General features: G+C 47.7%; 1 protein-coding gene across 1 annotated transcript; it reads left to right on the forward strand.

Moving 5' to 3' along the window:
- Positions 1-23,331: 23,331 nt before the first annotated feature.
- LOC147700417 (uncharacterized) lies at positions 23,332-24,909 on the forward strand. The gene has a single exon (XM_086935829.1). The coding sequence runs from the start codon at positions 23,461-23,463 to the stop codon at positions 24,769-24,771; it is 1,311 nt and encodes a 436-aa protein (XP_086791955.1). The 5' UTR covers positions 23,332-23,460; the 3' UTR covers positions 24,772-24,909.
- The last annotated feature ends 389 nt before the right edge of the window (positions 24,910-25,298 follow it).

A 25,298-nucleotide genomic window follows, 5' to 3' on the forward strand; every position in this document is an offset into this window, starting at 1 on the left:
CAAAACGTATTTCAGAGTTTGTGTACGCGAAAGGTACAGTTTTGCCTTCATTGAAGGTGAGGTAAGTGTACCTGCATTGACCCATGATTACACGGATCACCAAATTTTTGATGTTTACATGGATGTGTAAATGATTGGAAGCTCTCATGTCAGCTTATAGGGAACCAAGTATTTCTGTGTGTTCCTGTGTCCAATGTTGAACTGAGGAATCAGGTTTGATTAAATCGTAGAATGGTTGTACTCTTTCTGGATAATCCAAAATGTATGTTCTGCAAAAATGTAGGAATCCTAAAATGGATTGTAAGTTTTTCAGAGTCTTTGGAGGTTGGAGCAGCACACATTTGTTCCACAAAGTTAGCCGCAAGGCTTTTTTCTTCAAACAGGAGTTCATATTAAAAAAATAGGACATTTAGGTAGGTAATTTTTGATTTTTTAAAGTTACATTTGTAGCCCTCAGAGGCACCTACTAAAAGTATGTTGTTCACTGTGGTCAATGATCCAATAACTCATCATCCATAAGATAGATATGATCTACATAGGACAAAGCCTCCTCATCTAAATTTTGAATCAACTATGTTACTCTTGCTGAGAACAGCCTGGGCTGTTCTAATACCCTTGCGGCAGTCAACAGAATTTACACTGAGAGCCTAGGGCTGAAAATGCTGTCAAATATCTGCTCTCAGGCGCTATATTTTGCAAAAGAATCCATCTTTGATATCTGATGTTGTTTTCCGCACAATGTTATTCATTAATGCAGCGCTGTATTGTACTACAAATGTCGTTGTGCATGTGTTCATATGCCTGTAGTCCAAAACTAGACAATACTAATTATCGGGTTTCATTACGGGAAACAAAGGATTATTCATGAAAGAGGTGCAATTCTCTATTACACATTGGTATTCAAGTTGATCTCCTGACTTGTTTTTTCCCGCCATGCTTTATTGGGTACTGTCTCTGTGGAGTTGTAGATTTTACTGGGATTACACGTGAGGTGACTCAGCATCCCACCCTGCATGATTGCAGTATAATGCAGGAGCTAGTGCTTTTGCCCACTTCTGCGCATATGAATGTTTTAGTGATTCTGGAACTAGGTCAGAGAAAGCTGGTAAAATTACTGTTTCTCCTTTTGGGCAATGCATTACAAACTCGATGGCCAATCTTTTTGTGCTAGAAGAATGTTGTATCCAAAGGACAGGTTTTCCCAAAAGAGACCTTTAACTTTCCTGGGTATGTCCCCATCCATATGGAGTGTTATTTCATATAACTGATGTGGGACACGTACCCTATTATCAGGTGTGTCCACCGTGATATGTTAATTCAACACTGCTGTGACAAGAAATGTCATCAGGTTCTAGTGAGCTATTGTTACTTCTGCTGTGCTGTCTAGCATCGTCAGAGCCCATTCCCCATTCAGAAGTTGAGTCCTCAGTAGCCTGGGCATTTCTTATTTTAAGTCCTGCTACTTTCTTTTTCTTAAATTGAGGTTTTGATGTTGGTTTATAAAAAATTTATTTTAAATATTAAAGTCTGAGGCATGGCTTGAGCATGTGGCGAGATGACCGCTCTCTAGAGAGGCTCTGAACAGCTGAGCCTTAATCCGCCCACCATCCACCTATTACGCTGCACCCCAGTACTAAAAAGCAAGTGCACCTCACCCCTGGAGGATCCTGCCCCGAGCGGGAGCCACTTTTGGCTCCTGATTCTGCCAATGTGACTGCTGATGAGTGGCGACTGGCTTCTGCGCCTCTCTACAAAATGGCGGACCCCGCGCGGTCCTGAGGTCCGAGCGCCTCTTCTGCACTGGGAATTCCTGCGCCTGGAGTGAACATTCTTCATTCCGGTGGGGCCAGCCCTTGCCTCACTGTACGCTTCGAGCCTGCTGACGACCTGCCGCATGTGCTGCTCCATTGGGACATGAGCCCGGTCCCAGCTGCTGGAGTAGATAACGGCATGGTGCCCCTGCGGACTCTGGGCCAGCAGATCCTTATTCGCCTGTCCTGGGCATTGCAGAGAAGCTGTGCACACATCGGTGTGTATGGCGCCCGCTGTGGTGAGTGGGAGGTGGCCTGACCCCTTCCGGTGTCTGCGGAGCCAGCACAGGTGGGGGGAGCTCAGGCCGCGGCCTGCGAACTGTGCGGAGCGCTGGTGCGCAAAGGTGTTTGCATGCTGCAGGGAGGCTGAACTGCACGGCAACCCGCGGCACCGTCTGAGGGACAGCGTGGCTGCAAGCAGCGTTGAAGTTACTTACTGGATACTGCTATGAATCTGTGGCTGTGGTTCCTGGTGCACATCAGCAGCGTGCCTCCTTGGGTCTGTGGGGGGAGTACTGGACGCTGTAGAGAGCTTGCTGAGAGTCGAGACTTCCCCCCCTATCCATTGCCTTAGCTGGGGATCTACCTATGCTGCGCTGTTCCTATCTGTGATCTCCAGCCCCTGAGGTGTGGGTCGCAGCATTAGTGTTCTCCTTAGTGGACAGCACATAGCCTGAGGGGCCCCAGTATTGAGCTCCACCGCGACCTTGAGTGGTTGTGGTGCACCCCCTTTGTTGCAGTGTTTTAATCTAATTTATTGTGGACTTGAGCGCTCATTTGCAGGAGGCCTGCATATCCCTGGGCCCTCGCACTGCATGGATCATCCTAGTTGAGCACATCGGGCCTGTGGTCCTACTTCGACTCTGCTGCTTTCATGGGGAGGACTGATAAAACTCAACCACGCCTCACTTTTGAGGGGCACAAATCCTCTAAACCCTTTCAAAGGGCTGCATCGGACTCTGAGGCTGACATTCCGGCTGCAGGCCCTCCTAACCTTGAGACAACACTGCTGGCTCTGCAGCGCAGCCTGCAGTCCATAGAAGGGACGATGGCAGCTGTTAACCACTGATTGGATCATATGTCGGCCTAGCTCGAGAAGCAAAATACTCGTATGGGAGAGGTGGAAAAGGGAGTGTCTGCAACAGAAGATGGGTTGAGTGAAGTTACCAGGAAAACGCTGAATATGGAGAAGGTTCTATCTCTTATTCAGGCTAAGAATGAGGATTTGGAGGCCCGGTCCAGGCAAAATAACATTAGAATTACGGGCCTTCCTGAATCCATGAATGTTGGTAAGATGTAGCTGTTCATGGAAAACCTGATCAAAGATTTTTTTGGTGCTGCACAGCTCTCCCCCATGTTCTTTGTCGAGCTGGCACACCGCTCCCTTGCTGCGTGGCCTGTCCCAGGCGCGCCGCCTCGCCCAATTATAGCGCGCTTGTTGAATTACACAGACCTTGATGTTATTTTACGAATGGCCCGCGACAAGGGTAATATTGTGAATCAGGGCAACTCTCTTTCGTTCTTTCCCGATTTTACAGTCGCTGTTCAGGCAGCAAGGAGGGAGTTTGGTGCTGTTAAAAATGTCTTACACTCCGAGGGGGTTCCCTACGCTATGCTATACCCTGCCTGCCTGCGGATTGGTCCGGAGGGGACCTCAAAAGTTTTCACTAACGATAAGCTGCCCTAGAACATGGCAAACATTTAAACGGGTGCGGCGCAAGTCTCTGGTGCCATCGAATAACGAGGAATAGTGAGGGATATGATTGCCTGTCTCCTATGCAAATGTTCTGTAGTCTGGCTTCATATATTGCTGCAATGATGTTTCTAACAGTCACCTTTGTTTTGCAAGTTGTCTTATTTTGATCACACTGCCTCAATATGTTTCTCTCCCACGTGGGGCTGGAGGTCACATTCCTATAGTGTGAATGGTACAGCTCTCAGGTTTGCTAAACCACCTCCTACTAGTTAGGAGGCTTGAAGCGCTCTGACGCCCCCCCACATGGTAGTACCCCATTTGTATCTGTTTGTTTCTTCTGGGTGGTTGGATTGGGATGGCTTTGGGGAGTTGGGGATGCTGAAGTGTGTGGGGGGTTGGGTGGAAGGGTTGGGGCGGAGTTGATTGGCACTTGTTTTTTTATGATGTCGATGTATTTCCCTCTGTATCCATGTGTGTGGGCACATGTATCTGACTCCTTCAGCTAGAGTACCTGTTATAACAGTAAGACTTAATGAGCGTTAATGTGAAGTTCCTGACATGGAATGTCCGTGGCCTTAACACTCCGAAAAAGATTAGATCTGTATTTACCTACCTGGATAGGATGAATGTGCAGATAGCTTTTTTGCAAGAGACACATCTTACTAAACACTCTGAGAAGTCTGTAGGTACACGTTGGGCCGGGGTGCGAGTGTCGTCCTCCTACCTATTCACGTGGGGTGTTGATTCTGGTTAAACGCGGGGTTCCCTTCACCGTTATAAGGGCCGAAACTGATGAACATGGGCGATTGGCACTGGTGCATGGCCAGCTGGGTGGAATGAGAGTTCTCCTGTTAAATGTATACAGCCCGAATATTGATGGCCTAGCCTTCTTTGTGGATGTATGACGCCGTATTTCGGGGTTTCCTTCCTTGGAGATTCTTTGGGGAGGTGATTTCAATTTGTGCTTGGATCCGGTGTTGGATCGTATGGGTCAGGGACCTGCACGGCCTCAAAACTGCTGCTGAGGCCCTGTTGGGACTGCTGGAAACAGGTGGGATGCATAATGTGTGGCGCCTGCGACACCCTGGAGTGCGTGAGAGTATGTTTGTCTCCTTTGTACATGGGACGTGCACACGCCTGGATATGTGGCTTGCCACCGAGGTGGCTTTTTAAAAAAATGTGTTTATTGACAGCAGTTAAAATGCAAGGATATTACAAGATACAGTGTCATTTTTATAGGTAATAGAACTGCAAACTGAACAGTCAACCCACCCTCCCCGGTCCCTACATTCTGCAATTTGAGACATGCTATATCATCAACATTCATTCACCCATGCAAATTATTTAAGTTAGACAATGATGCGGCCATATTAAAAACCACAAGAGCCGGTCAGTGTGGAAACCAGTGACTACAGAACCGAATCCATATTATTCTTGTACATCACCCTCGGTGACTCCCTCTTGTTCACTGCACGCCAGCAAGTAGTCTCTGAGCAGAGCCCACATATCTTTAGGGCTAGAGCTCTTGGGAAGTTCTTCCGAGTATAAATTTAGCTGCTCCTGGCAATAGACCAAGTCTTTAGGCCACTGGGACGCCTTAGGGCAGCGCTTTCCATCCCATTTGAACAGTACCCTCCTTTTTGCCAGCAGCAGAGCCACTCTAACAAATCGGCCCAATACCCCTTTGGCCTCAGGTACATGTCCCAGCAGACACAGAAGTGGTGTACAGTCCAGAGTGTGTCCTGTCATAACATCTAACATTTTCAGAACATCTACACAGGTGGAATGAACGGCCGGGCATTGCCATGATAAGTGTACGAAGTCAGCCCCAGCCAGCCCACACCGTCTGCAACAATCAGTGTCTCTGTAGCCTATTCTGTGGAGTTTTGTGGGGGTGTGATATGTCTAATGAATGAACTTCAGGTGTATAATACGTAAATTGCTGTTAGATGATAGCCTACCAGTGATCAAGCAAATCTGGGCCCACATGTGCCACCGAGGTGGCTTACACGTGGGTAGTTAGGATTGACCATATGGCTCGCACTCTGTCGGATCACTCCCCAGTGCTTTTGGAACTCCAGGTGCCTGCGTGTGAGACGCCTCCGTTTGCATGGAGATTGCAACCCACTTCATTGACAGACTCCGTCTTTAAGCATACTATTGGGGAGGAGGCTATCCAAACCTATTTTCGTGAGAATGAAGGCTCAGTAGACAGTGCTAGCATCTTGTGGGAGGCGTTTAAAGTGACTATCTGGGGGGCATGTATGGTAGCTCAGGCTGGAGTGCTGCGGGATCTCTGGCGCAGAATTCATAAATTGTCAGCGGAAATAGCTACCTTAGAGCTGGCATATGCGACAGACCCATCTCCTGCGACGCTATCCGCAATATGAAAGCCAGTGACTGAACACAATGATACCATGTATCAAGAAATGGCTCATAGGTCTAGGCGATGCACGGCACGGTATTATGGGGCGGGGAAAGGCCTAGCTGCTCGCTGGCGCAGAAGCTGGCTTGCAGTCAAGAATACATTACCGAGACGTTAGATGGGGATGGAGCGGCCCACTACACTACACCCGAGATTAGCGAGGCTATCCTTAATTTTTATTCTAAATTGTATAAATGCAGGTCCTGAGTCCCTGAGGAGGACATGCATTCATACCTTGAAGTTGTTGCCCTCGGCTGGCTATCTTTGGACAATAGAGAATATCTTTTAAAGCCATTTAACGTAGAGGATGTCAAATTAGCTATTATCTCCCTCCCTACATGTAAGGCTGCGGGACTAGATGGACTTCCCAGCAAATTTTTTAAAGCTTACATAGATGACCTGGCCCGAGGCTTCTAGACGTTTATGATGAGGCCTATAATGCTGGACATCTCCCCCCACTCTGAGGAGGCCCTTCTGGTTATGCTTTTAAAACCTGATAAGGTTGCTAATCGCTGATAATATTACCGGCCGCTGTCCATTATTAATATCAATGCTAAGATCGCTATCCAGCTGCAGTCACTGGTGCCCCTCTTAGTTCTCCCTGACTAGTCGGGGTTTGTCCCTGCTCGGTCTACCACTCACAATTTGTGCACGGTTTTCGCTGCTCTGCATTATTTTGACCCCGACTTTCCAGCAGTGGCAGTGCTGCTAGATGCAGCAAAAGCGTTTGATTCCCTTCACTGGGACTATATGTTCACCGTCTTGACTAGAATGGGCCTTCCTCAGTTTTTCCTCCTTGGATTAGGGTGTTATATACTGAGCCCGATGCTAGAGTGCGAGTCAATGGAGTGGTGTGGCTCACTGGTTAGAGGCGGCAGACCCGGGAGCAGAGGACGGCCCGGGACCAGGGTTCAATTCCGGACGCGGCAGGGTCGTGGACCAGGGTCAGCAGACTCCATAATTCTCACCTCGGTGCCTACTCTAACCAGAGATCACACTCGGCGAATCTCTGGGCATTAGCTTGCCTCATCTCCACAACGGCCCCCCACATACGCCGGGGATGCCTGGTTTCACCTTGGAGATACCCAGTAGGGACCATCTCACAGGGAAAGCCAGGACAGGTTCCCCAGCGGTCTATTGTGCAGAGATACTCCTTCGGGAGTCGATTCTAGTGCGTTAGAAACCCGCTGGGTGTCTTCGGCCTTTCCAATTGGCAGAAGCACACGACAGGGCTGCCCCCTGTCACTAATGCTTTTCGTGCTTGCATTGGAGCCCCTGGCTTGCAAATTGCTCCATTTGCTTGCGTCAGACGCGTTGCGTTTCAGACAGTGACCCCTTGTTGTTTCGTTATACGCAGACAACATGTTACTTTATATGCGCGAGCCAGAGACTTACCTGTCTGAATTACTCCGCGAGTATGTAAAATTTGATGGTTACTCTGGGTTAGGGTTTAACTGGGCCAAATCTACGGTGTTCCCGCTTACTGCTGGCATGCGCAAAGTTGAGCTGGACTTCCCTCTGACTTGGACCCGTGAACCGGTGAAATATTTAGGGATCTGGCTGCATAGGGACTCCGACCAGGTAATTTCCATGAACTATGGGCGGGTTGTAACACTGATCACAAATAAGGCTGAGTGGTGGTCTAGGCTACCACTGTCACTTGCTGATCGTATTGCCATTACGAAAATGTCTATATTGCCAAAATTGCTACACCTGTTCGTGAATATTCCTATTCGCTGAATACTACTCTATTTAAGATATTGCAATTGGCCCTTTTGTCCTTGGTATGGGGGAGGCAAGAAGCCCCGATGTAGCTGGAATGTTCTGGTACAGCCGTTCGACCGGGGCGGATTTGATGCTCCAGATATGCGCTTATACTATCTTTGCACGCAGGCGCAGTTTGCCCATTATTGGTTCTTTCCGCAGCGTTTTTTGCCGCACACAGCAATTGAGGCCGACGCAGTACTTCCGATGCTGCTGATGGCTGCAGCGCTCTCTGGGGGAGTGGCGGCCCCCGGACGGAATTAACCCGGTGCATTGTACTGCCTGGGCCTGGCGGACACTGGCCAAGAGGGCACAGGTAGATTATCTGTATACCCTGAAACTCCCAGTTGCTGCGCATCCGAGAATTTCCACAGCTCAGGAGCACCCCGCTCTGCGGGGTTTGGAAGCTGCGGGTGTCACGCGCATGGGGGACCTATATGAACATGGTCAGTTCCGCTCACTCCAGAATGTACAGGCGGGTCGTGAGTTCAAGTTGATGCTGGGATTTACCCACGTGAGAGTGCAGCAGGCAGTCAGGGCCGTGTGCCCTAATTATTCCCATGAACCACAAACGTTGTTAGCACTGCAGGCAGTGCTGGCTGGGACGGAACGCAAAGGGCTGATCACCAGGCTATATGATGCTTCACAGCGGGAAAGGGAACCGGGGGACCACCCTTCATATCTTAAATGGAACATTACATTGGGGTTTGAGTTAACGCTAGATCACTGGAAGTTTTGCTTCGATCTGACTGGGCACCTCATGGCAAACTATAATTTGCGTATTATTCATTTAATATTTTTGCACCAGTTATATCATACACCAGCGCAGTTACACAGGTTAGGCTTGCGAGAAACAGCTAATTGTGTACGGTGCGGACAGGCGGACGCAGAGTTTTTTTTTTTTTTTTTAAGACCTTTATTGTGTCGATAGGAGTGGTACACAGCTTGTGTGCCTACAACCTGTAGCGTACAGGCCGGCAGCGCTTTCAAAGAGTATCACAGTTAAACAATAAAATTCTATCAGAGGAGAGTTTAGGTAACACAGCATGTCGCCTACAACCCCACAGGGCCGGCCGCATGGAAACTTATCACAAGCAGGTAGGACTGTCGGTCACTGCAATTTCTATTGTGTAGAGAGAGTAAACAGGTGACCTATGAGGTCTCATTTTACAATAACTCATAAATCAGAACAACAACTCGGGGATCAGTGTAGCCCTCCCATTCATCAGCAGTCTCACCACACGTAGTATAAGGTGAGGAGTATCAATCAGCCCCTAGTGTCTCTGCGCTGCATATCTTGCATATGTTCAATCTAACGTGGGTGAGTGCCTGCCGTTGCCGGGCGAGGAGTTGAGATTAGTGGAGGAGGGAGATTCTAACGTGGTTTGCATTATGGTTTATGAAGACATCCGATATGAAGTGTCACATATCAGTCAGATGGCGACTGGGAAGTGGTTAATGAGAGGGGAGTGATAAGCAAAAGGCGGAGGAACGTGTCAACTGGGGTCTGTGTTGCCTAGCAGAATGTGGCTATCCTACAATGTGGATGGTAGTCATGTAAGGGTAAAGCAACGGATTGAGGGCGCGGCTAGTGTGTTGAGTAACTCATAGAGGCGCGCCTTGTTTATGAACCCGTATCAGGCCGTTCTTGTTGTGTTGCATTGTTTGTTGTGTGGTCGGGCATCATGCGTGGGTCCGATTCTGGATCAGCCCCGGTCTGGTGTCGGAGTAAGTACTCTGCGAACGGGCCCCAAAGGTCCTTAGGACGTGATGTGTGTGGTACCAGTTCTGCATAATTATGTAAATGATCCTGCCAGGTGGACATAGAGGTAAGCCAGGTTTTAAACTTGGGGGCGCGGCCACGGCCCCATCTGCAGGCGAGCAGTCGTTTCGCTAAGAGAAGCCCCAGTGCAAACAATTTTCGATTGTTCTTCAGCTCGGGGGGAGTGAGTCCCAGCAGGGCTATTCTCGGACACGGTGGGATTACAGTATCCACCATGTCCGACATGGCCTCAAACACCTCCACCCAGTAGGAAGCGACTGTAGAGCAAGTCCACGCTAGGTGCATGAAATGGGCACCTGGGCGGTTGCAGCGGAGGCATCTGTCATCATCGCGTAAGCCAAAGTGGTGTAGTTTAGCGGGAGTGTGATAGAGGCGGTGCAGGAATTTAAAATGCAGTATTCTGAGGCGGGCATTGCCTGTCACTGAGTTGGTGTGGGAGCAGCTCAATTCCCACTGGTCATCCGTAAGTGGTACATCCAGGTCCCCATCCCATTCTGCGCGCGCCCGAAGGGTAGGAGGCGCTGCGGCCGAGTACGCATACTTATATAACATAGAGACGACACGTTTCGGGGCTGTAGTCTGAAGTAGTGCATGTAACGGCACCATAATTTCGGGCTCGTTCGGGAAGTCGGGAGTGACTGCCTTGACGCCGTGCCGCAGTCGTGCGTAAAGGAACGTGTCCATGGTCGAGGGGATCTGATCTCCAAATATGTGGGCAGAGGATCGGAATTTCCCTTCCACATACAAATCACCCCACTTATGAAGTGCTAGTCTGATAAGCATTTTGCGACCTAGTTCTTCGCAGGCGATACTCAGTCTGGGGTCGTGTGCGATGGGCATAAGCGGGGAGTAGAGAAAGGCAATGTCCGCCCGGGTCGCAATCCTATGCCAGGCCAACACTGTACAATCCACGGTGGTGGGATCACGCTCGGTCACACGGGGTTCCGTGTAGAGATATCCCGATGGCTTAGCAGGCCTCATATAACCATCCTCCACGGCTAGATGTGCCATGAAGGGCGGAGGTCGGAGCCAGTAGGCCGCGAAGTGAGCCTGTGCACAATCGAAGTAGAGGCTGAAGTTAGGGACCTCGAACCCGCCCTGGTAGTAAGGCAGTTTCAGCGTCGAAAGTGCTATCCTAGCCTGTTTACCGCCCCAGATCAATCTGGACAGTTGGGAATCTAGGGAGCGGAAAAAAAGTGACCCAGGGCTGTAGGGGATGTTCGTGAATAGGTACAGTAGTTTGGGGAGTATGACCATTTTGATCAGGGAAATACGCCCCGCCATGGAGAGAGGGAGATGAATCCATTTAGTGATAGTGTCCGTTAGTTTGTCCAGGACGGTGCCATAATTCGCCCTAATGAGGGTCTCGCGGTTCCTGATGATTGTTATGCCCAGGTATTTAATCTCGTCTCCCTCCCACAACAGGGGGTAATCGAGAGGGAACTGCGTGGTTTTATCTGTAAGGGGGAATAAGGCTGATTTTGACCAGTTGATTTGGACTCCGGCGATAGCTCCGTATTTAGTGATCTCCCATAGGAGAGGGTTCAGATTGTCCTTCGGCTTATGGATATATAGGGTCATGTCGTCAGCATATAGCGAGACGAGTATCTGCCTTTCGGGGTAATTCAAGGAGCGCTGGTTGTGGTGTTGTCGGAGTTTTGCGGCTAGGGGTTCGATAGCAATCGCAAAGAGGACCGGGGATAAGGGGCATCCTTGCCGGGTGCCTCTTTGTATTTCGAAGTTGTCGGATCTAGAACCATTCAGCAGGACCGCCGCATGAGGTTTATTATAGAGAAGTTTAATCCAGGCTATAAAACTGTAGGGAGTACCCATGCGCTCCAGCAATGCAAACAGATAATCCCATTCCAGGGAGTCAAAAGCTTTGATAGCATCTAGGAAGACTACCGCGGCTTCACATCTGGGTGTGATGTCCTGTAAGATTGTCTGTAGCATGCGTAAATTATGAGATGTAGCACGATTCGGGACAAAGCCTGCCTGGTCCGGGAGGACCAATCGCTCCATAAGGAGGTTGAGGCGGGTAGCCAATACTTTAGCCAAAATCTTAACGTCTGTATTTAGTAGGGAGAGGGGTCTATACGAATCGCAGCGTTCGGGGGATTTACCTGAAATGAAATGAAATGAAGGAAAATTTATATCGCGCAGACTAAGCCCCAAAGGGCATCAAGGCCTGGTTTCAATAGGGAGGTGATGAGGGCTTCTCTCATGCTAAATGGCAATGTGCCCTCCCCGAAGGCGGTATAGAACACTTGTTGCAGAATAGGAGCTAAAGTGTGGATGTAGGCTTTGTAAAAATCTATAGGTAGGCCGTCCGAGCCAGGGGCCTTGCCCGATTTCATACTCATTATAGCGTCCTTGATTTCGTCCAGTTCTAACGTATGGTGGAGGAATTTTTGTTGGGTCGGACCTAGCCAGGCTATAGCTGTGTCCGTGAGGTAGGAGCCCAGATCGAGTTCCTCTCGTCGATGTGAGGAATAAAGCGTCTTGTAGTGGTTGGTGAGGACATTGAGTTGGCTGGGGAGGTCCCTATGTGGGATGTCATCCTCGTCCATCAGGGTGGTAATATAATTGCGGTGCCTCAGTGGTCTTACGGCTGAGGCGAGCGCCCTGCCTGGCCTGTCACCCTCCCCATATATACGCGCTATGTATGGTTTCCCTAGAAATTTGCATTCCTTCTCAGCTTCAACGGCATATTCGTCAATTTTGTGTCGAAGTTGCACCCTAGCTGCATTATCTTGCCTGCTGCGGACCAACTCACGTTCCAGTTCCTTTATCTCAAGTTCAAGGCTTCGTAATGAGCCTCTAAGTGCTTTAAGGACCCCTCCACCTTTTGATAGGCACCACCCCCGGACAGTGCCTTTAAATGCCTCCCAGACCGTGGCCATGCTAGCAACAGAGTTTATATTGCGGTCGAAAAAGTCTGTGATGTCCTGCTCCAATTCCGCTTTAAAAGCGATGTCCGTGAGGTGTGCGGGGTTCAGCCGCCAGGATAGGTATGGGGAGATTAAAAGGGGGATACGCAGGGAGAGGAGGACCGGAGAATGGTCAGATAGCGTACGCGCAAGGTGCAGGGATTTCACAATCCAAGGAGCCATGCCAGGAGTTAGGAAAATGTAGTCCAACCTGGCCCACGTGGAGTGTACTGCTGAGAAGTGTGTGCTCTGTTTCAGGGAGGGGTTTAGGTGCCGCCAAGAGTCTATTAACTGATGGTCGTCTACTATGCCCTGTAGGGTGCGCTGAGTGTGGGTGTAGTGCTTTGGTTGCGGATGCGACCTATCTAGCCCTGGCAGTAGAGCGGTGTTAAAATCTCCTCCCAACACTACGCGGGCGATGTCTAGCGATTGGATCTTACCCCACATATTGAGAAGCGTCTCTGGGTCATCAATATTGGGGCCATAGTAACAGGCAAAGAGTATACGATGAGTATGTAATGTACCCCAGACCATGCAGTACCTCCCTCCCGAATCCACCTCCGACCCCTCTGGAGTGAAGCCCAATCCTTTCTTCACCAGTATAGCCACTCCTCTGGAATAGGTAGAGTAGGACGCAAACACCCTGTGAGTAGCCCATCTCGAGGCAAAGAGGGGAAGCCCAGTGGGGGGTAGGTGTGTTTCCTGCAACAAGGCGATGGAGATTCCGTGCCTGTCTAGGTAGCCTAGTATCTGCCTTTTCTTTCTAGGGTCATTCAGCCCCCTAACATTCCACGACACCAGGTGAAAGTCAAGTGCGGGGAGTCTAGCATTCATGTCTTCCATCTAACCCATGATAATAGAGCATGGCAAGTATATGCGACAAATGCGATCAGACATTCAGAGTTAAGATCACAAACCATTGCAATTCGTAAATTCGTCCCCTCTACCCCGCCCCTTTCTCGGGACAATGCAATAACTGCGGCATCAGAGCATGGGTAAGACATAACCAATCCCAAACAATAAAACCCTTTTTCACGCCTAGACCCAGTGTAATTTGTCATGCACGGTAGTCCAGATAGCATGCAGGAGGTAGGGTCTTCAAACACTGTGGCGTGACATTCCCGCCCTCCCCCACCCACTACGGCATCCCAAACCAGCCGAGAAGAAGTATCCCTCCCCCTCCCACAACATCCCAAGAAATTTAAAACAATAAGCATTAACAACCCACCTCCCAACCTCAGAAGGGGAGAGGTCTGCAGGGGATCACCCATTGGGGGTTTAAACTAGGGGGCACCAGACCAGCCTCCCACCTCCCTACTTACACCCGCCCAAAGGAGCGGGACGGAGGTGGGTGATCGAGCACACAGGTTTACATTTGACCAAAATACATAAGCCTCATAACTAGCATCTCACCGGCACAAGTAGCAGGTGTGTCGTCCTTGAATCATCTCCAGCTGCTCAAGGGGTTGGCAGTCCAGGACGCAATGTAGGGAGTAGTTCAAAAATTCGGAGGCCTCTGTTCATCTCACGTGACTTCCGGCTGCAAAGAGTCAAAGAGCCAGTGGTGGCAGGAGCTGTAGGTGAAACATCCATGAGTAGAGTCAGTCTTGTTGTGACAGTGGGGATTGCGACCTGGAGCGCTGTCGCTCCTCATCTTCGCGGGGTCGTTCCTTCCCTAGTTGCTTCAAAAAATCCTCCACTTGTTGCGGGTTCTGGAAAAAATGTTGTTTTCCATGTAGAGCTACTTTTAGTTTGGCCGGATAAAGCATGGCGTAGGAGAGGTCCAGAGATTGTAGCTTCTTTTTGACTCCAGCGAATTTACGTCTGGCTTCTTGGACCGACGGGGTAAAGTCAGGGAAGAAGGATAGGGTAGTGTTGCCATATTTTACTGGGCCCTGCTCTCTGGCACATCGCAGCACGGCATCACGGTCCCTGTAATTTAGGAATCTTGCTATAATCGGTCTCGGTTGGGCTCCCGGGGGAGGCCGCGCGGCGAGGGACCTGTGCGCGCGCTCAACAATTAGGTGTGGGGAGAAGGCCTCCCTACCGAACAGTTCGACCACCAGGTTCTCCATAAAGACCTCCATCTTCCCCGCGTTCGTGGATTCCGCAAGGCCTACGACGCGGACGTTGTTGCGTCGGGACCTTGCCTCCAAATCCTCGTTTTTGTCGGCGATTATTTTGAGGAGTTTGTCCATTTGGGTAGCCTGTTTGGAGCTGGTTGCGGCGCCGTCCTCCAAAGTAGATATTCTTTCCTCTGCCTCCTGGATACGTGTGTCGTGGCGCTCTAGTTTGGAGACTACGCTATCAATGCGGGAGTTAATAGCGTCCATTTTAGAGTCGATGGACGTAAGGCTCTGCTTCATGCCTAATAGGATGGTTTTCCAGTCGTCATCCTGCGGCTCTGGCGGCGGGGGACTCCTCTCCGCAACAGCTGGTGATTTGGGCGTTTTCTTGGCCTCGAAGGGGATCTTCGACTGCCTGGTGTCGGTACGGCCCATAGCTCCCCTCGGTGGTGAACCAGGGTTAGAGAGTCCTGGGGGGTTGTCAGGCTCGGATAATCACAGAGCGCAGCAAAGCCTGAGATGCCCACCCAAGGTAGCGCCAGCGTCCGACCACTTCCCGCGCCGACACCGTCAGGCCCCAGAGCTTCCACTGCGGTTCAAGTATGGGTGGGTGACCTCTTGGGCCGGGGGGGGGAGGGGAGGCAGGGACCAGTTAGGCGGGTAGGTATTAGACCCCGCAGGGAATCCAAGCAGGATCGGTACAATAGACAGTAAACCGTTGGAAGGGAGTCGATGGATCAGTTCGCAGCAGGCAAGATGGCAGAGATGAGACCTAGTGGGGCTCGGCCTCCCAGAGGAGTCAGTCGCACCCGCAAGCGGCGAGTCCTCACACAGCAATGGATGGTGGCCGTTCCTCGAGCCTCTTAACTAGCAGAGCCGCAGCGAGGTGGGGCGAGGCTGGGCAAGCATGCGGCACTAATGTGCAGTGTGGGGACAGAGTTTTTCAGGGCTCGCCAATCTGAAACTGCAGCCCGCCTGCAAGGCACCTCAGCGGGAAGAGCAGCCTCGTTCCGTCCCCCAGGCCCCAGACCCCAGACACCAAGATGGGCTGTCACGGCAGGTATTCTGGCCCCGATCCAGTCCAGTAGCTCGGGGGGGGGGGGGTCTCACCCACCTCTGTGGCGCCGCCGGATCAGTCCAGGCGTAGGCCGAGAAGACGTGACACGCAGCTGGGATCCAAGTCTCGGACCGGGGGGGCGGGCCACAACCGCGGGCGGGTGGCTGCCGATCCCGGAATGGGGTATGCTCCACCGCCGAGCCCCACCTCCCGCAGAACCTTGTCCTGGATCGGGCGGCAAGGTCAGCGGCTATTGTCCCAGTCAGGCCGCGTGGAAGGCCGCGGCTGCTCAGCGAAGCCCGTCGGCCGCTTTGGTCTACCGTCCAGTGGTGTTCCTGGAGCGTGCCGGTTCTCACCTCACTCGGCAGCGGGGGTCTCCACCAGCGCGGCGAGGATGCCGACGATCCTGGATCTCCAGCACACTGCTCCCGTGGTGAGGGGTGCGGTTCCGACCAGGCCTCAGAGCCGCGGTCCTTCTTGGCGGTCCGTCCCCGCCGGGCAGTGAGCGCGAGGCAGCCTGGCAGTCCGCCCTCGGGTTTTTAGGCGATATCTCGGCAGTTGGTTGGGCTATCGCGACGTTCCAGGCACCGCTGTGTGCGGGGAAATGTCGCGGATGCCACGGTGTGTCTTTCAGGCGGTATATGCTGGTCAGGATGGTCTTTTGGATGATGAAAGTGCTCAATCAGGCGAGAGCCTCACGGCAGTGCGGCCATCTTGGTTTGGCGCTACCTAGCGCCCCCGCGGACGCAGAGTTTTTAAACATGGCCTGGCAGTGTGTGGGGATAGCTGCATTTTGGACAAAGGTTGCGAGTCTGGTTTCAGATGTGGTGCTGGAGTGCGTGCTGTGTGAGCCAGAGGTGTGCTTGCTGGGAAGCGTGAAGTATCTCAAGCCCTGCAACAGACGACTGGTTGCGGTCTCGACCCTGCTGGCTAAGCGTGCTGTGGCACAATGCTGGGGTGCAAAATCTACGCCCACTGTTAAGAAATGGATCAGAGATTTAATATATTGCAGGGAACAACTGGAGGTGGATGCTGAGGAGTTGCCGGAGGCCTCACGACCTAAAGATTTTTGGGCTCCACTTACTGTGTATTTATTGAGCCACCCTGCTGAGTGATTTATTTATTTTTTTATTACTTCTCTACATGATTTCTTCCATTATGTGTCTGGCCAGGACTTATTAGATTCAAAATTTACTTTTTCGGACCTGCTATTTATATGTGCCCAAATGCCTTATTGGACTCGACAATTGGATGTTATCACACTGTTTCAAGTGCTGGGTGGGGTAGGGAGGGGGAGTTTTTTTTTTGTTGTTTTCTTTACAATCTTTATGTAACATGGTAAAATTGGCTGACCTTGATACTTGTGTGGATTGTTGTACTGCACCCCTGTCTTGGGGAGTGCTGTATACATGTTGCAAGCCTGTCAATAAACACATTAAAAAAAATGTAAAAGAAAGTCTGAACTGCATTTCCTTGTAGTTGACATTGCAGGGGTAATTTTAGGTGGATGAAGTGTGAGTGATCTCTTAACAAACTATGTCAGATGTCTGTAAAGTGTTATTATTTCTTTGTGAAGTGGACGTGAGTCTGCAATTGGCAATGTGTCAACCTCTGGATGCGATGTGTAAGCTGCTAGGACCGTCCAAGTTGCTCCATCTCTGCTGAGCGGACCGAGTCTTACTTTTTCTGTGGTGAGTGGGAGGGCGCCTTTAAACCAGTTTATATGCTCCTGGTAACTGAGCGGAACGTCAATGTCCTCTGAATAGAAAACCTCAGTCCTAAATGATTTGTCTGCCTCAATTAAATTAAATTAAATTCAATAAACTGTATCTGGTGTGTATGAAACAACTTTGAAAACACAGAGGAGCTTAGAGGGTAAAGCTAGTCATAGGTCGCCCTCCACTCATAATAACCTAATACACAACAGACCTAGACCTAGTAGGCATTTAATACATTCATCTCATTTTGGGGTATACTGTGTGTTGCATAATCTTTACAAAGCTTACTCCCCATCCATTAATTTTCGGGGTAGCCAGTATATCCTAGTGATGTGCCTCCTTTTAAGAATCGCCCATTCCCTGACAGTGAACATCCAGTTGCGAAACAACAAAAATACACACCCTTAGTGTCAGATAGTTATACCAAAGAACTGAAAAAAGTGTGTAAGAGCGAGATGGCACCTCTCGGGCGCACCACCACCGGGAACCTGGCAGGTACTCGCCAGGATTGCCCTGTTCTCATCATTGGTACCATCAAGCTCGAAAGGAAAATGTGTCCAAAAAACACAAAAAGAGTTTTGTGAAGAAATGCAGTGTGAGAAGACCACAAGACAATCATAAAAGTGCCGAAAACAACATATAATCCAACACGACAACACAGATATGCAATTTTATTCTGTCTCTTGTGTTCGGTGTGGAGCCTAAAAAAGTGAATGTGGTTACTCACTATCCAACCAACACCACTTTACTTGCCGACATGTTTCATTGCCATCGAAACTTGGGCAATTTCTTCAGGCGTCATATAAATTAAAGCCACTGCATTAGGACAAACCAGTCTCAGCAACTGAAAAAAACATATAAAAACACCTTTATACCTGCCTGCCAGTCCAGTGTCCTGTAGTTCAACCCCAAACGCATATAACCCAAACAAACAATTTATTTAATTACCCCCACTCGGCCATCTGAGTTCGTACCAGCCGGGAGGACAATCTCTTCATGGAACTGTAACCCCGAATGTGGGTCAGAAATCCTTTCCCTTCGATTTGCTATGGAAAGACAAGGGAGGACGGTGTACTTGCTTAACTCGTGTATTACCATTCACCTTCTGAAAAACGGGTGCTCAGTACTGTATTATCTCTCTGTTGTTCTAAAGGATCAATGGCCAAAATGCCTCTGACAGGCTCTTATAGTTACAACTCAAACACACACTCCAGAATGTGCCCACTCCTGCATACTCAGAGGCTATCGGGCGAATATTCACACTCCGTATATTTCGTGTTAATATTGACCCACCAGCCATTAGGCTGCATTGGACTTCAATGAGACCGCTAACTGAATCACCCTGGAGGAGGAGGATTATCCAGCATGTTGACCAGTTTTTTTATATATCCCGTTTGCAAAATGCCACTACAAACAATAAAAACAATCTGCCAACTCTCTTCCATATAGAAAAGTTAACCAACTCGATCGACATGGCTTGGACGTTTGTGATACATGTCCAGCCTCCGTCTCGTGTTGGTACAGAGACCCAGAGCCCTTACTCCTTACCGCTGTGGTGGAAGGTGTCCGGCATTAACTCAGCACGTCCCTCTACACGGGAGCCCACCCCGATCAGCGTCCAACAGGAAACTACATAGCACGGTAAGAACATCGGATGAACAGCGCTAGTGCCCAGTCAGAAGCGCGAGATCCTCGCGCTTAGAAATTGAAGCTCGAAGTCTCGCGAGAAGCAGAAACACCGGCGGCCATTTTAGAAACAGGCGGGACAGCCAAAAGAAAGAAAAAACGCGGCAGCCATCTTAGGACCAGGCAAATCGAGACTTCGAGAGCGAAGTCTCGCGTGGATAAAAAGAAGCCATTTTGATGGGGACATCAGAAAAGAAACAGTAAGAAAATAAAGAGCTGCCATTTTAAGGGCAGGCCAAAGAAATAAATACGAAGGATAAAGCAGAGTCAGCCGAAGAAGAAAAGATACAGAAGACCATAAGCAAATGACAAGGAAAGCCTAGGAAAGGCTAAAAAAAAGCAAAACAACAGAAAAAGAAGAGAAGAAGGGAAAAAGGGAAAAAGAAATAATAATAAATAAAAGGAAATAAAAGGGACACAAGAGAAAAGAAACAAGAAAAAGTTAAAATTAAGTAAAAATAAAAGAAGAAGGAGAAGAAAAACGGGAATAAAAGAGACAAAAGAGAAAGAAACTAGAGAAGGTTAAAATAAAGTAAAAGAACAGAAGAAGAGGAAGAAAAAGGGAAATAAAAGAAGAAAGATCAGATAAAAGGAAGAAGGCAAGAATGGCAGACCCGAAGCCCAGCGCACAATACAGGAGGCCACTGCCGTTCAACTGGAGCCACAAACAGGAATAAGATGGGAGAAGTGGATCAGACGGTTTGAAAGATATGTAGATGATACAGACGTAGAAGATGGAAAAAAACTAGGGTCACTGGTGAACTTAGCAGGGGATGACGTCGAAGAACTGCTGGTGACACTGCCTACCGAGGAAACAAAAACATATGAACAACTAAAGAAATGCCTAACAGCCTAAATTCGACCCACAACGAAACGTTGACTTCGAACGATATACATTTACCATTGCGTGTCAACAAGTTGACAAAACACTAGATGACTTCGCGACAAGACTGAGGAAATTGGTGACACATTGTGAGTTCGACAAATTCGATAACGAGCAAGCAATAAGGCTACGGATCATAGAAGGCTGTCGCGACACAGGATTCAGGGCAAGAATCCTCAAAGAACCGATCTCATTGGAGAACATCCTGTCTCTGGCAAGAGCAGAGGCGAGAGCAACGGCACACGCCAAAGAAATTGAAAGAGGGAAGAACGTCGAAATAGAAACTGCACACTACGTGACGAACAAATATCGTACAGGCCGGTGGAGGAATAACCGGCTCAGACAGCATGGGTTGTATAAATCTAACCGTGTGGTTGACTGATTTATGAACCAGGGGCAGACTTATCTGTAAGGGCTTTAACATGCTGTGTGTGAACTAGATTGTTTTGCTTCGCAAGGTTCATGGTCTGTAAATGGAATGATGGGGGTAATGAAGAAGTGAATGGGGGTCTGTTATCTTAGAGTGTGGCTGCACTCGATATTCACAGAGACCTTTTACAGCAAGAAATCATGGGGCAGATTTACACGGGCTTTAAAAAAAAGCGGAGAGAAAACCTGCGCCCTATTTACAAGAGGGTGCTAACATGCATATTCGCATGTTAGCACCATTTTTCCAAACACCTCCCTTTGCATCTCCAATGAGATGCAAAGTGGGCGTTACTGGGCGTATCCTGGATAGACTACCTTGCAAATATCGCTGATGTTTACATCGCGATATTTACAAGGCAGCCCACATGATTTTAGCAAACTTTAGATTTAGACGAAAACAGCAGTTTTCGCCAAAATCTAACATCTGCTAAAATCGTGACTTAGTCATCCCTAACGTAGGGGGTGGATTATGGTGATATGACCCTGTGGGTTGTATCAGCAAGGTTATCACCATTTTCCAGGGAACATCGCTGGAAAACCAGCATGTTCCCTGCAAAAGGGCGATTACCTCACTATCTCTGGAATTTTTATCACCGTGGAGAAACGTGTTTTTAATAACGCGCTACCATGGCGATACATTCCAGAGATAGCCTGCGATAATATTATTATTGCTATCGCTGGCCGTTGATAATATGCCCCTAAGTCTTTGGTGAACCAAAAAAGTCTATTTATTCATACCCATAGTTGCTTCACAATGGTTTTCAGAAAAGAAGAGTTTGTTTTGTTTTGTTAGTTCAGGACAGTTATTTGGAAGATAGGGTGAAGTGTGATTGTCATCTGATATAAAACCTTCTCTTTACTTCCTTTCAAGGCATTAGGGAATGATCAAATAGTGCTTTGACACCCTTGGAGGAAGAAAGAAACAACTGTAGTGGTAGTGTTTCCTAGTACCCTAAGTTTCCTTGTTGCCTGTTTTTCTTTCTCGTTTCCCTGCTCTCTAGCTCAGTTTATTTGTCTCTCCAACTTCAACCTTTGATTCCCTGTACACTATTTTTGTTGCTATCAGACTTCTGATAATAACCTGATGGAGCTACATTCCTCCTGGAACATGTTGGGTGCCTAGTGCAACTCATGTTCCTTTTCAGGTTGGCTGCACTGGGCCGTGTGCACTTGCCTCCAGTTTTGCCCAGCAGTTCCTTAACTATCTGTGCTTTTGTCTTCTCCTCTACACCATATGATACTATCCACCCTCTGTCTGTTCTTTCTGCATCTTTTCTCTCTGGATCTGACTTCCATCTCTTTATGTCCTCCTATCCTGCCCTTTACTGTCTTCTTTGACACTTCAGGGATCGTGTTGGGTACTTGTGGTGAGAGTGGAAGATAGTCTTTTTTTTCTCTTTCCTCTGCTTGTTTTGTGTTTGTCTTTTCTTGTCCCTTTTTGGTTTCCTTTACTGTTGTGATGTTATTCCTTTGTCAGGTGTTGCAGTGCCTGGGCCCTGTCAGAGGAGTGTGATGAGTTCCAGGCCACAAAGTAAGTCCTTATCATCACCACAGTTTGAAATGGAGAATTCCTCCGAGCTAACTGGACACAGCCTCAGTCTATAGAGGCATTTGAAGCAGTGGGTACAACAGGCCAATTCATTTGTTCAATAAAATGTCCTTTCCTAGATCACTGGAAAAAATAATAGATGAACACTCCCAGTGTGCAGTGGAATAACTAGCATCTGATAACTCATTAAAAGTATTACAAATATGTTGACTGCATCTGATAATCTGTGTCAGAATATATGTCTAACTTGTGATTCTTTCTTAAATATTGACTTGTTTTGCTTTCACAACCTTGAGTTCCAGTGGTTCCAAGCTCCCTTTCTAAAGAGTGTCCCAGAGCTGTTTCACCACTATCAGAAATGCAACTGAAACTGATTGCCTATTTTGCTTCTGTAAATGTTTTCTTTCTGCAAAGTATAAAGTCATAAAAATGTGTTCTTCATGTTGATTTACAATCTCTAACTCTATTTCTACAGGTGACTGAAGCATGAACAGATAGAAGAAGGTTTTAATTTAGTGAAACACAATAAAAAGGATTATTTCAAGGAAAGTTAAATTATTCTCGAGCCCTAGAGGAGAAGCATATTCTATGTGCCAGGAATGGTGATGAATTTGGAACAGAAGAAACTGCTGAATGTGAAAGTTGGCAAATATTTAAAGAAAAATTATGATAAATGTTTACGAAGAGTCAGTTACTGAGATTGAGGAGCCTCTGAAATATGGATGGAACTCAGGAGTAAATTCTGCATCTACTAATAGTGAAAATATTTTCACTTAAAGGAACATTTCAAGATTGGTTGAACAAAGAAAATTGGCAACAATTGATACTCACGCAGTGCATTTGAGAATAATCAGTGTTGTAAATTCTCTCTGATGGTTTCTGAGAAATGCCTTGGAGACCCAAACCCCACCCAAAAAAACTGTATCCATTCATGTGATGTGACAGAATTTTCAGAAAGACTAATAACCGCAGTTTCAAAGAGCAAACTTTTGTCTACATCTCCGTGATTTGTTTTGAGAAGACATTGTTTAAAAAAACGAATTGTAAATGCTCTTTCTCAAGTGTCATTTCAGCAAAGATTTAGAATTATCCTTTCCAATATCGAAACATTATCCCCACCAACTCTGTCTATTGGGTTGATTCGAGTAGTTTCAAAGTTTCCGGTACCGCAAAATTCGATCATGTACCTGCCTTAGCCTTAGAGCGACAAAGCATGTCCTGGCACAAAGATTAAAAGGGGGCAGTTCTATGTATTACTAATTCATAAAACCACCCTGGCATGCCCTAATCACCCATCATTACATGTATAAACAAATATATTTAAACAGAAAAAAATTAAATCCCAAAGACCTTATCAGGGCTTTTAAAACTCCTAAATCTGATAAACTGGAGTCACAAATTGAGTTTAATTCAACTTGAGAGAACTCACCCGGGCATCACTTAGAGAAAATTAATCCATCTCACTAAATACAAGGGGCTCCTCAGTGAAAGCTTATAAAACAGGTTAGAGAGGCTGCCTATAAAAGTAGGAAAATAATCTCCAGATAAAAGCTTTAATCAGTTAAATGCAAATGTTAAGAAGAACATCTGCAGTTTATTTTAGAAGTTAATGCTAAGTATAACATAAACGAGACAAGACTCTGGAATCAGATTCAGTCTTAACATGGCCGATGTCCAGGAGCTCACCCAACATGGAGATTCACATAACTCGAATAAGAGTAAAGGATGTGATAACAGCTTTAGTTATCAATCTCACCCCACTACACAGGAGAGAACCCACACTAGACAAAAACCTTATCAGTGTCCCGAATGCCAGAAAGACTTTCTTTACCAAACCTCTCTCATTTTACATGTGAGACGCCACACCGGGGAAAGACCGTATCAATGTAATGAATGTCAGAAAAGCTTCAGTCAGAAAGGTACTCTCACTCGACATGAGAGAGCTCACATTGGACAAAAACCGTATCAGTGCTCTGAATGCCAGAAAAGCTTTAGCACGAAAAACTGTCTCATTCAACATGAGAGAATACACACTGGGCTAAAACCTTATCAGTGCTCTGAATGCCAGAAAAGCTTTAGACTGAAAGATACTCTCACTCAACATGAGAGAATACACACTGGGCTAAAACCTTATCAGTGCTCTGAATGCCAGAAAAGCTTTAGACTGAAAAGTACTCTCACTAAACATGAGAGAACACACACGGGTCTAAAACCTTATCAGTGTCCTGAATGCCTTAAATGCTTCGCTCACAAATACTCTCTCACTCAACATGTGGGAATCCACACTGGACACAAAACTCATCAGTGCTCAGAGTGCCAGAAAAGCTTTAGACTTAAAGAATGTCTAATTCAACATGAGAGAACACACACTGGGCTAAAACCTTATCAGTGCACTGAATGCCGGAAAAGCTTCAGTACACTACGTAGTCTCACTCGACATAAGATAATACACACTGGGTACAAAGGTTATCAGTGCTCAGAATGCCAAAAACGTTTCCGTTGTAAGGTCACTCTCATTCAACATGAGAGAATCCACGCTGGGCAAACACCTTATCAGTGCTCAGAGTGCCAGAAAAGCTTCACTCAGAAATATAATCTTGTTCAACATGTGAGAACTCACACTGGTGAAAGACCTTATCAGTGCACTGAATGCCAGAAAAGCTTTAGTCAGAAAGGTAATCTCATTGAGCATAGGATAACACACACTGGGTACAAACCTTATCAGTGCTCAGAGTGCCAGAAAAGCTTCAGCCAGAAATCTAGTTTTGCTCAACATAAGAGAACTCACACTGGTGAAAGACCTTATCAGTGCACCGAATGCCAAAAAAGGTTCAGTCAGAAAAGTAATCTCACTCAACATAAGAAAACACACAATGTGAACAAACCTTATCAGTGCTGGGAGTGCCATAAAAGCTTTGTTTGTAAGGTCTATCTCATTCAACACCAGAGAATCCACACTGGGGGAAAACCTTAACAGTGCTCTGAATGCCAGAAAAGCTTCAGCCAAAAATCTAGTCTTGCTCAACATCAGAGAACTCACACTAGACAAAACGTTGTTATTGCTTTAAATGCCAGGGTGGCGTCTGCTGCAGATTCAGTTTGATACAACATGAGAGAACCCACAACGAGAAAGAAAATTAACAGTGCTCTCAATGTGACAAAAACTTCAGTTATAATTGCAACCTCTCTACATGAGAGACAATGTGCAAGAGTAAAAGGTGCTCAGTGTCAACCTTAGGGAGGAGGTTTCAGTAATGCGGTACATTCACATGTAGTGGCCACATAGACATCAATCTATTGATTGTCCTACACTCCGTCTACTGAGAAAAGCACACTGCGAGGGATGGAAATGCTTGTATTAGCCTTATTCTTTAGTGACTATTGGTGGCCTCATTCCATTCCGTGTCTTTTGCTCCCTGTGTGTTAATAAGCTATGGCTCCAACCCACAAGGTCGAGTTGATTCTGAACTTTGAGGCCTCGCTCCTATGATCTGGAATGTA

This window comes from Lissotriton vulgaris, chromosome 8 (genome assembly GCF_964263255.1).
Source record: "Lissotriton vulgaris chromosome 8, aLisVul1.2, whole genome shotgun sequence".
NCBI lineage: Eukaryota > Metazoa > Chordata > Amphibia > Caudata > Salamandridae > Lissotriton > Lissotriton vulgaris.

Bases quoted from the DNA above. Each gene is read 5' to 3' on its own strand.
- LOC147700417 (XM_086935829.1), top strand. From the start codon at position 23,461: ATGGCCGATGTCCAGGAGCTCACCCAACATGGAGATTCACATAACTCG.